This window comes from Rhagoletis pomonella, unplaced genomic scaffold, assembly GCF_013731165.1.
Source record: "Rhagoletis pomonella isolate Grant_MI unplaced genomic scaffold, Rhpom_1.0 Rhpom_scaffold_00005, whole genome shotgun sequence".
NCBI classification, from domain to species: domain Eukaryota; kingdom Metazoa; phylum Arthropoda; class Insecta; order Diptera; family Tephritidae; genus Rhagoletis; species Rhagoletis pomonella.
The window spans coordinates 51,236,357-51,249,406 of record NW_023458559.1 but is presented as its reverse complement, the minus strand read 5'-3'; the positions used below and the strand labels follow the sequence as shown (position 1 = coordinate 51,249,406).

The 13,050-nt window shown below is 36.0% G+C and overlaps 1 protein-coding gene across 1 annotated transcript in view; it reads right to left on the bottom strand.

The window, feature by feature from the left end:
- Nucleotides 1-2,371, bottom strand: part of LOC118739166 (cysteine sulfinic acid decarboxylase-like) — a gene marked incomplete in the record, with an annotated part of 9,577 nt that extends 7,206 nt beyond the window's left edge. Inside the window, 1 exon segment of the mRNA XM_036470351.1 lies at nt 2,057-2,371. Within this exon segment, the coding sequence (XP_036326244.1) occupies nt 2,057-2,248 (192 nt within the window).
- Between the last annotated feature and the right edge of the window lie 10,679 nt (nt 2,372-13,050).

Here is a 13,050-nt window from a genome sequence, read left to right as displayed (position 1 = left end):
GCCATACCAACAAACTAACTTTACAACAATTTTTAACAACTGAAACAAAAAAAAACAAGCATCATTAAATAAATTTCTGGTTTTACAGCGATATGATCACCGATCGCAGCCAAGACCAACAAGTGAAAAAACTGGAGTGAAATGAAGGAAATTAAATAAAGAAATACTTAAGCTTGACTGACTGTCGTAATATACATACATATGTATGTATGTACATGCATGCACGTACATACAATAAATACTTAACTATACAGAGATGCCCGTGAGTACACACAATCCTAATCAAAAATCAAAACATGACAATCTACGAACATGATCATGTATCAACGGCGGTCAACAGCGGATCAACATCGCAACAACAAAACGACACAAAGCAGTAACACATAGCAACATGGCGCGCAACATAGCAACTACATAGGTTTTAGCAACAGCAACAGTTGCTGACATGCTGACAAACCATTTTCAAAGTGAAAAGCCAAGCAGCCGGCAGCCCGGCAAACTAAACAGCTTTTCTTCCACATACGTATGTAGGGTACATGCATACGTACATATGTAAGTACTCACGTGTGCGTTGCCTTAGTGGTTCAATCACGACCATTCGAATTGCCATAAAAATGCCGGTCAAAATAAAAGCGCTTAAATCCGCTAAGAGAAAAATAAACTTGACACACTTTTTAATTGCAAATCCAACGCGCATGAATACCGCCTTGTCATCGAAAGCGACGCGATCGACTGAGCATTATCAACCGATTTCCCGGCCCAAAACACACCCGCTAACGTATGTAGGCTTGCAGACCGATTTGGCCATGACAGTGATACATACGTCGCGCCGCCATCCGCCGCTGTGAGCTACTGCAATCAGCAACTACACCGTTGTGTGGTGCCAAGTGTGTTGACAGCTTTGTGGCGTTTAAGCCGCTTTCTCAGGCGCACATACATAGCTTCATTAATTTAAAAGTATGTAGTACGTACTCCTTATATCCTGCTGATTGATCTTACCACTGCTGTATTTTTACCTCCCACTGTTTTATACTACATGTATGTATTAGGGATGTTAATTTTTCAGCTTTTTCCGATCCCGAGATTTTCGGTATGTCGTTATCACAATCCCGGGATTTAGATATTCATTACTTTTCAACAACTTCAATTGAAAAAATTGCTTCTATATTGTTTGAGAAGCTCTCCTACTATAAAATAAATAATAAATAAATGGGCCCGAAACCTAAATTTTTACTTAAAGTGGCGTTTTTGCATTTTTTTTCTCTGATGTCAGTATTTATTTTAAAGGACTTTGTAATTTCAAAGATATGATTAATTCCAAAAATTTATTTAAAAAATTCAATGCAATGTAGAATAAAAATATGGGTACCAAATGCAAGAGGAAATTTCCTTAGAATTTAAAAAAATTTACATTCTTTTGGATTCACAAGGAAAAATAGGTAATTTTTTAAGCTGATAAAGTTAGTAGGACGAAATTCGAGGGTGCTACCGAGTTCATATGAGTCCTTAACATATAATTTTTTCAAAAACAAATATTGCGAAATTTCAAGGATAAAATTTTAAAACGACAGTTTCAATACTTACCAGTCCTTCTGCACCGAAAACTTGAACCTGTTTAAATAAAGGATTTCCTCTTTAATTTGATACCCATACTTCTTCTCTAAGCACATTTTTCAAAATTTTTTAAATCATTTTTGAATTACTGACGTCAGAGTGAAAAACTATTAACGCAATTTTGCTATATTTAGCCCATGGTTTCGCGAATATATTGACATTTGTATTTAATATTTACATCGCGCGGTCTTATATAGTATATAATGAACTAGACATATCTAAAAAAATATTAATTATTAAATAAAAAAAGAAATATAGCCAATAGTCAAGAAAAGGAGTTTCTATTATTGCCATCAGTGCAATTTACAAATCCCGAAAATCCCGGGATTATTTGACAAGAATTCCGGGATTTTTGGGACCTTAAAAATGCCGGGATCCCGGGATTAACATTCCTAGTATGTATGTATGTACATATACCTATATTTGCTAAATGTGAACTTACCCTCAATTCGTCTGGCTGCATAAAGTGTACAATTTTTACGGCGTCGCGATCCGCTTCGGACACACAAAACGCTTTCTCGTTATGCAACAAATCATAGACAACGCGCAGCACTTTCCAATCATCGGCCAGATTAAGACGTATCTTATCAATCTCATCGGCTGTAGTTTTTGTTATCGTTGCCCTGTTGGACATGTTTGTTGTGATGGTTTTTGTGTTTGAGTTGGGTTGTTTGTTGTGGTTGATTAACTTTAGTTTGCACTAATCGTTAGTTAAGACTCTGCAGATGTCGATTTGTTGATTTGTTGAAAATTTCACCGCGGTCAAAAAAAAACACGGATAGAAAAGGAAATACAAGTTTTCTGGGAATACAATGCAAATTGTGACAATTAAAGTAATAATAACAATTAACTTTTTAATAGACGTAGTTGTTTGAATTTGTCTGGTTCATTAACTATCCTCCCAGGCTCTTTGTCTTAGAATATGCATACGTACACTGAGAAAAAAAACGCGTTGTAAAAATAAAAAAAGTTTATTTGATTACCGTTTAAAAATATTCGTTTTTAAATCAAGTGAAAAGTCTTAACAAAATTGATTTTTTCATTATACATACACTACGTATAATGGAAATATTCAAATTAAATACGCCCGTATTAAAATGAAGCATTTTCACTGCACGAAAGCATATATGTATACAAAGCATGCAAAGCGGTGACAACACATACATACATACATATGTACATACATGGTACGACATCATGCACTAATCGCGCGCTGTGATGTTGATTCAAACTCAACATTTGAAAACACATTTACATGTATGGCTGTAGCTGAGTGTGCAAAGACGCTTGATACAATTGGTTGCTACCAAGAGCGTACGGGTTTAATTACCATCAGACGGAACATAAAATTCAATTTTTTTCTTCTTAATTTTAATTTCGTATAACGAAAAAGCATCTGTGCACTTCGCAACGACATATTTTATAACGTACATACTCAAATTTAAAACGAGTTGGATTGGTGCTCTTTCATATGCGTATTTTTCTAAATTTAGCACGTTTTTTTTTTTACTTCTAAAATTTTTTTCCCTCAGTGTAGAAGTAAATTTTTGAGGTGAGATCGAAATAAGAACGATATAAAAAAATGAAAATAACGTTCATGGTATTATACAAAATACATGCCCCATTATTTGAGGTAAAACTATGTTCACATTACCAACATAAAATACTTAGTTTCGTTTAAAATACCTCACTAAATTAAGTGCGTTCATACACGCGATTCTTTATTTGTCTTGACAGCTTTGTAGCAACCCTGTGTTATTGTTTATTTAACCAAAAGAGATCGCGAATGTGAGTAATTGCGTATATTTTTATATCCTGAGTCGTTTGTGGTAATTTTTTAGATTTTAGATGAGTGATCAAAAGAGAAAGCTTCTGGAAATATTTTACAAACTACCACGCGCGATTATTAAAAACAAAAACGTCCAAACACAATAACATATCAGTTATGGGACAATACTTTTTTCGATTATTATCGATAAAATTAGAGCCGACACTGATTTGTTCGTGATTTGGTTCTTGGTTTAAGATAAACTACGTACTTTCAACTTAATTTACTGAGAGACTTTACAAGGCGAAATTACTTAGTTTATACTTAATTTATGCGTAAATTAAGATTGACCTCTAAATTACGCTAATGGGAACATAGTTTAAAGAATACTAAAGGGTAGGCGCTCGAAGTGTTGTCAATTAAAAATGGTATAATTTTGTAAATTTTTTAAACATCAATTCATCATAAAAACTAGCAAAAGTTTATGAAAAAATAAATACCTACATACTATGTAGTAAAATTTTATGAAACTAGTAAAATTTCATGAAACTAGTAAAATTTTATGAAAAGTGGGTCTTTTTTATGCGGATTTGAATTTATGCGGTTTCTCAAAGCATTTTTTCGCTGTAGCGATTTAGCTTTTTTGAGAGTTGTTATTACCTTCTTCAAGGTGTAACACCGGGGACATACATTTGGTATTTCTTCGTAGCATTTCCAAAGTACCATATGTCTGTCACCAAATATTATAATATTCTTCAAAATACTACGTCAGCAACCTTGTATTTTTGTAGAGAGAATACAACTATCCGAAGATTGTAGTTTTGTGGCATTCTCATTGCGAATGGGCATTTCGCACTGAACATACCCAAAAATGACAGATGTCAACTGCTCATTTATCAAAAATTCATTGAAATTTTCGCGCGATCGAAGCCCAAAGTTAATAAAGCAAATTTTGATGCAATATATAAGCAAATTTTTTAATTTTTATGTATATGTGTTGTTATAAACATTAAAATGCAAAAATTGCTTATATATTGCATCAAAACCTGCGACTGCAGTCGACAATGGGCGCAAATGGATTGAACGGTAAACTAATAAATAAATTTATAGTTCAATTGTTTATTAGTTTGTCTTTAGGTTTGTGTCTTCTAAGCGTATATCGAAAGTGTTGTATCACAGAACCAATCTGAGATTATTCATAAAACTATAGACCGGTTTGGTGAAGAGCCAAGACATTTACTTCGTAATGAATTACAGCAGATGGCAGAAAAGACATAGCGCGAATAAATTTCTATAATAAAAATAGCACATTAGAGGCTGCTAATATATATATTTTAAATTATAGTTAAATCATTAGTTAAACTTTACTACAGAAATATTACACAGAATTTTCTGTAGTTAAGTTTAACTAATGATTTAACTTTACTTTAAAATAGATAAGTTAATTGCCCTTAATGAATTTTTTTTTATTTATTACACGGTGTGACAAAACAAAATCAAGTAATATATTTAGCATAAATGAATATACCAGCATAAAAAATCTGCATACTCAAAATGTTCAATACGTTCTCATATTTTTTACATACGTATGTATATAATTTAAGAGAAGATATTTCGCTGCAAAGCAACGATTATAAATTGTTAGTTTGCCTTACAAAATTGCGGAGGAACATGCCTCGTATGATACCCTCTTCTTTTGATGACGATCACGGCAAACATAGGAAGGATTATGATTTGAGGGTGTGCACCTGGAATATCCAAACCCTTAATCGGGAAGGTACTTTTGCCCGGCTGGTTGATGTCCTAGGGAAAATAAAGGCTGACGTCACCGCCATCCATGAAATTGCGATGGACGGGGCGGGGCGAGCAAGGTAAGAGTGGGGAATTACGACGTCTACTACAGTTGCCACGTAAAGAAGCGCAAGCCGGTGTTGGATTAGTGGTGTGAGAGAGACCGCCGTTCACTCTAGTGGACGAACGTCTAGCCACAATCCGCATCAAAGCGAGATTCTTCAACATCTCGCTCATATGTGCCAATGCCCCGATGGAAGAGAAGGACGAGGCATCCAAGGATCTTTTAACTTAGAGCGTACATATAAGCGCTGCCCCGACACGTAAAAAAATCGTGCTTGGCGATTTAAATGCCAAGGTGGGCAACGAAGTAATCTTTGGCGCCTTTGTCGGAAAATTCAGCCTCCCCACAGAAACACCGGGGTGCTGAAACTTGGCAGTATGTAGTACCGGGTTCTAGCATAAAAAGATCCATCAAGCTACATGGGTGTCTCCAGATCGAAAAATAGGAAATCAAATCGAGCATGTTGTGATAGACGGACGGTATGCTTCCAGTGTTTTAGATGTACATACGTACACTCCGAGGGCCAAACATCGACTCGCACCACTATATTGATGCAGCCAATATACGACCCCACCTCGGTGCAGCAAAAAAAGGGGCCCCAATAATGCAAGGAAAGTTCAACGTCGAAAAGCTGCAATCAAAACAGACGGCCAATGGATTCGCCGCTCGACTCTCACACCTGCTGTGAGAGAGCACTCTTCAACAAACCGACATACGCGAGCAGTGGAACTACATTTCCCGCTCGTTACTGGTACGATGAGGAGTGTCAAGAAGCTGCAGACAAAAATGCTTGAAATGCAGGCCGACAAAAAAACACCCGAAATTTTTAGCAGAGAGTTGAGCGACTTACGGAAGGTTTCAAGACTCCTGTAGGAACAACCATGGTGACCTAGTGACCGATGTCCAGAACGTACTCAAATTATGGAGGGAGCACTTTTCGACCCTTTTGAATGGCGGAAACACTGAAAGAAGTGGATAACACGAACCCGAGTCCCCAGTCGATGCCGATGGAGTCGATATCCCAGCGCCTGATTATGACGAGGTACGAATAGCGATTATGCTGATGAAAAGTAACAAGGCTGCTTTAGCTGACGGCCAGTCAGCTGAGCTATTCAATTACGATGGAAAGGAGCTAATAATATGCGTGCCCGACGACTGGAATTCAAGTGCGCTCTGCCCAATCCACAAGAAAGGCTACCACGCGTGCCAACTACCGCGGGATCAGCCTTCTAAGCATAGGATGCAAGGTCTTATCGAATATATTGTGTGAAAGACTGAATTCCACCGTCAATGAACTGATTGGACCTTATCAGTACGGCTCTAGACCTGGCAACCCATCATAGACCAGGTATTCACAATACGCCAAATTTTGTAAAAGACCCCCGAGAAAAAGATGGACCCTCACCACCTATTTATTTGTCGACTTTAAAGCCGCTTTCGACAACACTAAAAGGAGTTGCCTATACGCCGCTATGTCTGAATTCGGGCTCCCCTCAAAACTCATACGGCTGTGTAAAATGACGTTGAGCAATACCACCAGCTCTGCCAGAAACGCCTCCAAACGGGGTTTCAGAAACGGTGACTTTCTTTCATGTGACTTTTTTAATCTGATATTGGAGAAGATAATAAGAGCTGTAGAAGTGAACCGCTCAGGGACAATTTACTACAAGACGGTACAATTGTTGGCTTATGCCGATGACACTGACATCATCGGTAAGAAAAACCGCGAAGTCTTTTCTGCCTTTTCCAAGTTGGACAAGTAAGCAAAGCGAATGGGTTTGGTGGTAAACGAGGACAAGACGAAGTATCTCCTGTCATCAAACAAACAATCAGCACATTCCCGCCTTGGCACCCACGTCACTGTGACAGTTATAATTTGGAGAAAGTAGAGAATTTCGTTTACTTGGGAACCAGTATTACTGTGGTTTCGCGAATATATACATAGATTTTTGTGTGTAAAATTTACTATCGCACGGTGTTTTATGTACAGCGTGGCGACGAATAACTGTTACCCAGGTTTTTTTGAGAAATAAAAGGGTCCTTTATAGATTTTACATGAAAGAAGTATTTTATTGTTAATTTTCCACCGATTTTACTTTAGTTGTATTAAATAGTTTTTAAGTTTTAATCCTTATTTACATTTGCCAGCAGTGTAAACTTCGAGAGAAGAGTTCATTTGGCACGCAGGTCTTCGTCAGTTAATTTATTTCATATTTTCTGTAACCATAGGCAAATTTTCCCCATTTCGAGTCGCTTTTATCCACCTGACAACTGACTTCAGCGTACTGACTTGAGAAGAACTTCGACTAACAAAAGTCCAAACTTTATCTTCTTTTAAAACTGTTTAACAGAGAAACTAAGTAAATCATTGTAGTAGTACAGTTAAATGCATTTAAACGTACCTACATACATGCATATTTAAATAAATATGTATGAGAGCAAAATTTTCTTTATCTAATCATTTTCTGCATACTTATTCACTGATAAGATTTTCTTAACATTGTATCAAGATTTATCGTATTTTATAATTTCTTTTTGCTATTTTGTATTTTAAACCCGCAGTTGCAGTAGCTGAGATGGTGTAGGCGAAACCGGTCTAAAAGAAAATGGAAAAATTCTAACCAACCGGATATGAAAAAAAAAACACATTTACGATTCTGCACAAATCCGCATTCAACACCACAACAACTTGCACTTTTTCGCCAAACAAATAACTGATATTTTTCTCACTTTCACAACTCCATAGAATAGCTTTCAAATTCACTTTTACACATTTTGTTATACCTTAAACGCTTTTAGCTCAAGAGATACTGTCACCCAAACGCGTTCGACGTTGTCGATCGAATGTGGAATTATGTACATACCAAATGAATATGCAATCAACAACCCGCCACCTACTACCTTTCTGCTATCTGCTGCTTTCAGTTCAATACACGAATATAATACATATGTACATATCTATCTATGTAAGTACATTGACTTGTGTATACTACATACGATTCTGTGTCAATGATTTTATTTGTTCTACAATTTACTTTAAAAAGCGGACTCTAGCTGCTCCTCGCCGCAAGCGGATTGGCATAGTCCGCAAATAATACAAAAAAAAAGTCCATGTAATCACCCGCCAATAATCTGAGCGCAGACGCCTGATGATCAGTCAATATTTGCATTCTTACACTACAGTGATGTGTGGAACATGCGCAGGGCCTGGGATCGTGCCCTTTACATCAAAAACAAAAGAAAACAAAATACCGGTCGTCACCCCTCGGCAGGCAATGGCAAACCTCCGAGATAATTTCTCACAGTCTACGGGAGGGCAGAAACAACCTCAGCATCATTCAGCTCTTTTGTGCAATAGCTAGTGCGGATTGTTTTGGCTCTTCCTTGATATATAGAGCAATCCTTCCTTCTACCTGTGATGTATATATTTTCTTTGAACTTCCACTTCTCGTGGTCGTTCCAAATTTCCTTTTTATATTTCGTTCCTATGTACTCAAAAGCACTTTTATTCTGTTTTTATCGTAAATTTTAAGCGTTTTTGTTTAACACAATGTTTTGCAAAAACGCTTAACATTAACGATTAAAATAAAATGAAAGTGTTGCTTTCTTTCGAGCTATGTTTTTTATAGTGTAACGAATAAAAGCAATCTACACTCTACGAAAGAAGTGCAGATATTACAAGTATAGCTGTCGTAAATAATAAATTTTGCCTAAATTTTCTAACTACACTGTAATTTAAAATTAGTAAAAAAGGTTATTTTACTTAGTGCGTCTGTTCCTGTTAAAATTGTTGATGATAACTTAAATTGTAGCTCCATCTTCGATATTTGCAGTACACAAAAATAATAATAAATAGCGAAGAACAAGAACTAGAGCTGCCAAACGAATTACTAATATGTGGCGTGGAAACAGGGTAATTCACGAATTACTTAGCGAATTACTTAGAGAGCGAATTACGAATCGTGGAAACATCGTATTAGAATGCCGACCGAAAATTATATTATATGTCTCACAGCGGCTAACTGGTAATTTGGCAATGACTCGCGGTACATAAAAATATGATGAGATATTAAATTGCCGGTAATTTGGTATATTGAATAAAAATGTTTATATAAACGAAAGATATCGTAAATTGTACAGAAAAAATGCCTTACGAAAGTCCTTTCGTTATATTTACGACTGGTTCGTAACATCTTGTTTCTTTGTGAAAAATATGTTCGTATTATGAACGAAAGTTTCGTACATTGTACAAAAACCAAGCCTACGCAAGTTTTCGTAGGACTTTTACTTAGTTTACTCTATGAATAGAACGCTTAATGCCGTGCTAGATGGCAAAGGTTGTCACACTAAATACTAATTTGAATCAAGGCGAATTTATATAAGGTGGTATTGTTTCATCAGCTGTGAGTAGCGTTTGATTGTCAAAATTTTGTATTTCGCTAGTGAGTGAGTGAAAACGGGAGAGTGTTTTTATTTCTGTCGCCCTTTTTCATTCGAGGAAGAATAGCTGAAATTTGACAATGGCCCGCTAAAAGCAAAAACAAAATAAAAATAATTGTTATATTTGTTGAATCGATACCACCTTATATGAATTCGCCTTGGTTTGAATTAAATTATTAACTCTTTAACCCGTTAATCGTTTTGAATTTAGTAATTACGTTTTTTTTTTTCGAAAAGTGGAGTTTCTTTATATTGCCTAATAAAATGTCTCTTTAAAAACTACTTAGACAAACAAAGCGAAAACGATCGTAATGAAACCGACCTGTTCTTGATTCCGCTTCTGGGCATGCGCAGTATTCATCGAAAATTTCCATATTGCATATGCCAAGGCGCTTGTATGAGCACAAAGTTCACAAGCATTTTATATGGAAGAAAATGCGCTAAAGCCTCGACAAAAAAAAATTCTAAAAATTAAAGTTAATCTTTAGGTACTTGAAACTTGCACTTCGAAAATTTTCTAGAAATTCTAAATACAAAGTTTGAAGTTTTGATAAAAGTTTGATTAATTTTTGTGAATTTTGTACAAAGTTTGCAAGATCGATTTATATGGTTTTTGTTATAGAATGAGCTATTTAAAACAAAAATAAACGATCATGGAAAATATTTTGAATATTGTAAGAAAACTAAATTACGGATATTTCTGTATGAGTGACTATTACCTTGTTTATACCGACACATAAAGCGCTTTGATCCAGTTCGCTGTGATTCAAAACGGAATCAATACGCACAGAAATTCAAAAGTGTATTGACTCGACTTTATTTTCAAATCGCTTTTTTATTTCTCACATCGTTTAGAAAACAGGTATAAACACATCATTCATTTGACGCGAAGTGAAAAAAGGCTGTTTTTCTTTATAGAGTCCGTTTTAAATTTGAATTATTATTATAACAAATTAGAATTCTTGTTCGCTTCCATTTCGGTCCACCGCACAAATTAATTATCAAGGAAATATCGTATAAAAATAGTAAATTTAGTTTTCTTTTGAATACGATTTCAGCGAGTGCGCTATAAAGACCGAGGTATAAATGCTTGAAAGAAATACATGTTGAGTCAAATCAGTTTTTTGTTAGTGCGGTTCTTGCCTAGGTATAAACAAGGTATATGTGTTTAAAAAAATTCTAAAATTAAAATTTTTAAACTGCGGTCAACTTCATCCCTCATTTCCCCTCCATCTACAATCGCCTGATGATCATATTCGCTCTCCTCTGCAGCTCTCCAGCTCCTGTATGGCAAAATGTAATAACTTAGAAAAAGTGCTTCTGCCTATGTTGACATCTTGGTCTTTAGCTATTCCCAACTGATAGGAGCCAGTTGCTAAAAACCGGAGCGCGGCTGCCAGTATTAAGCCATGTCTGTCTGTCCGTCCATCCGTCCGTCCGTCCGTCCGTGTACACGATAACTCGAGCAAAAATTTAGATATCTCAACGAAGTTTGGTATGTAGGTTGCCCTTTACCCAAGGTAGGTTGGTATAGAAAATGGGCGAAATTGCATTGTAACCACGCCCACTTCCCATATAACGGTATTTTCGAAAAGTGCAAAAAAAAAATTATTACGTGAAGTGGAATTATAGTAAAAAATAATATTATTATGGAATTTTTGGCAAATGGGCGTGACCCCGCCCACTTATGATGAAATGCTGTATCTCAGTAGCCACTTCACCAATCCCTACCAAATTCGGTCCGAGCCTTGCTTAGGATCCAGCTAAGAAATCTGTTGAAAATCTTTGAAATCGGGCAATAACCACGCCCACCTCCGGTAATTTACAGAAACACGAAAACTTCGATAAAACAGTAATTATTGAAGTTAATTCACTCAAAATCGACGATCGCATAATCACTTAGCAGAAAATTGGATTATTATAAATTTTTGGATAATGGGCGTGGCGCCGCCCACTTATGATCACAAATGTGTATCTCGGTAACCTATTCATCAAATTCAACCAAAATTGGTGCACCTTATAATCTTGGTACAGAAAAGCAATTTGTTGAAAATTATTTAAATCGGACTAAAATTACACCCCTTCTCGTATAACGGTAAATTTCAAAACTACAAAAACTCCGATATTTAAAACACTGAGAACACTAATTTACTCCAAGTTAATACTTACAACAGTCTATTAACAATAAATATGACTGTTATAGACTTTTAGGAAGAGGGCGTGGCACCGCCCCCTTCATGACTACATTGGTCTATCTCGGTAACCGCTTTATTGATTACTACCAAACTTGGTTCAATGATTTCATTAAGTCAGCATATTATCGAAAACGTTTGAAATCGGAATAAACACCACAGCTTATCATGCAAAGGTAGTTGAGAGAAAGTTGAAACGATGATATTTGATACCTGCGCCGGGTATAAAAAATTCGGTTTCGCCCGAACTTATACTTCTTTACTTGTTTTTATCTGCATTTCTAAAATTTTACAGAACTAAGCTATGAGAAGAAGATCTGTACATGAGTTCGAAATTATAATTTTTTTTTACACAAGACTGTACATTAGTGCGGATCGGTCCCCATACAAAAAAAAAAGTTTTTCCAGTCCACCCCTAGGATTAAAGATATTTTTAAGGCGATCCCAAAAAAATTTTTTTTTTTTGCCACGCCCCCCCCCCCGATGGGCTATTTACTTTTTTTGACACTACGTCGCCAAAATTTTTTTTGCGATCGCCTTCAAAATATCTTTAATCCTAGGGGTGGATTGGAAAAACTTTTTTTGTCGATCCACCCTACTGTACATACTATAGTCTCTGCTATCGCTTATTTGGTTTTATCAATTCCAGTTTTGATGTGATTACCTACATTATTTTAAACATAATATTCCAATCGCTCTTTGGTATACATTTTTAATAGGCTGTTGCTTTTTTTCTTAAGTGTTTTTCATTAAAGGCTTATCACCAAACTTTTGGCAATTTCAATCTAATTGGCTAATTTAATATGCCTATATATTTAAGTATGCATGTACATATGTATGTATATTTGTTTCTTCTTCCCCTTCCCTGCAGTGAAAGAAACTAGTAGTTCTCAGCTAAATTCCTACTTGCTTCCCTTACAACTCAACTAAGTAGCTCGTCTTCTACTTACATACATATCTATGTATGCATATTAGGGCGGGTCAATTTGTATGGGGGATTTTTTTTCGGCTATGAGCGTATAGCACAGAAGGCTTCTACGGGTAAAGGTATCCGCACACCTATGCGATTCTGTCGGTGCGAATCTGTTCCGACAAAAATTACAACAATGCCGTCAACAGTTTTAAATGAGGAACCACACACTTATACGATTTTGCTGCAGCGATTTATTGGAACATTCACA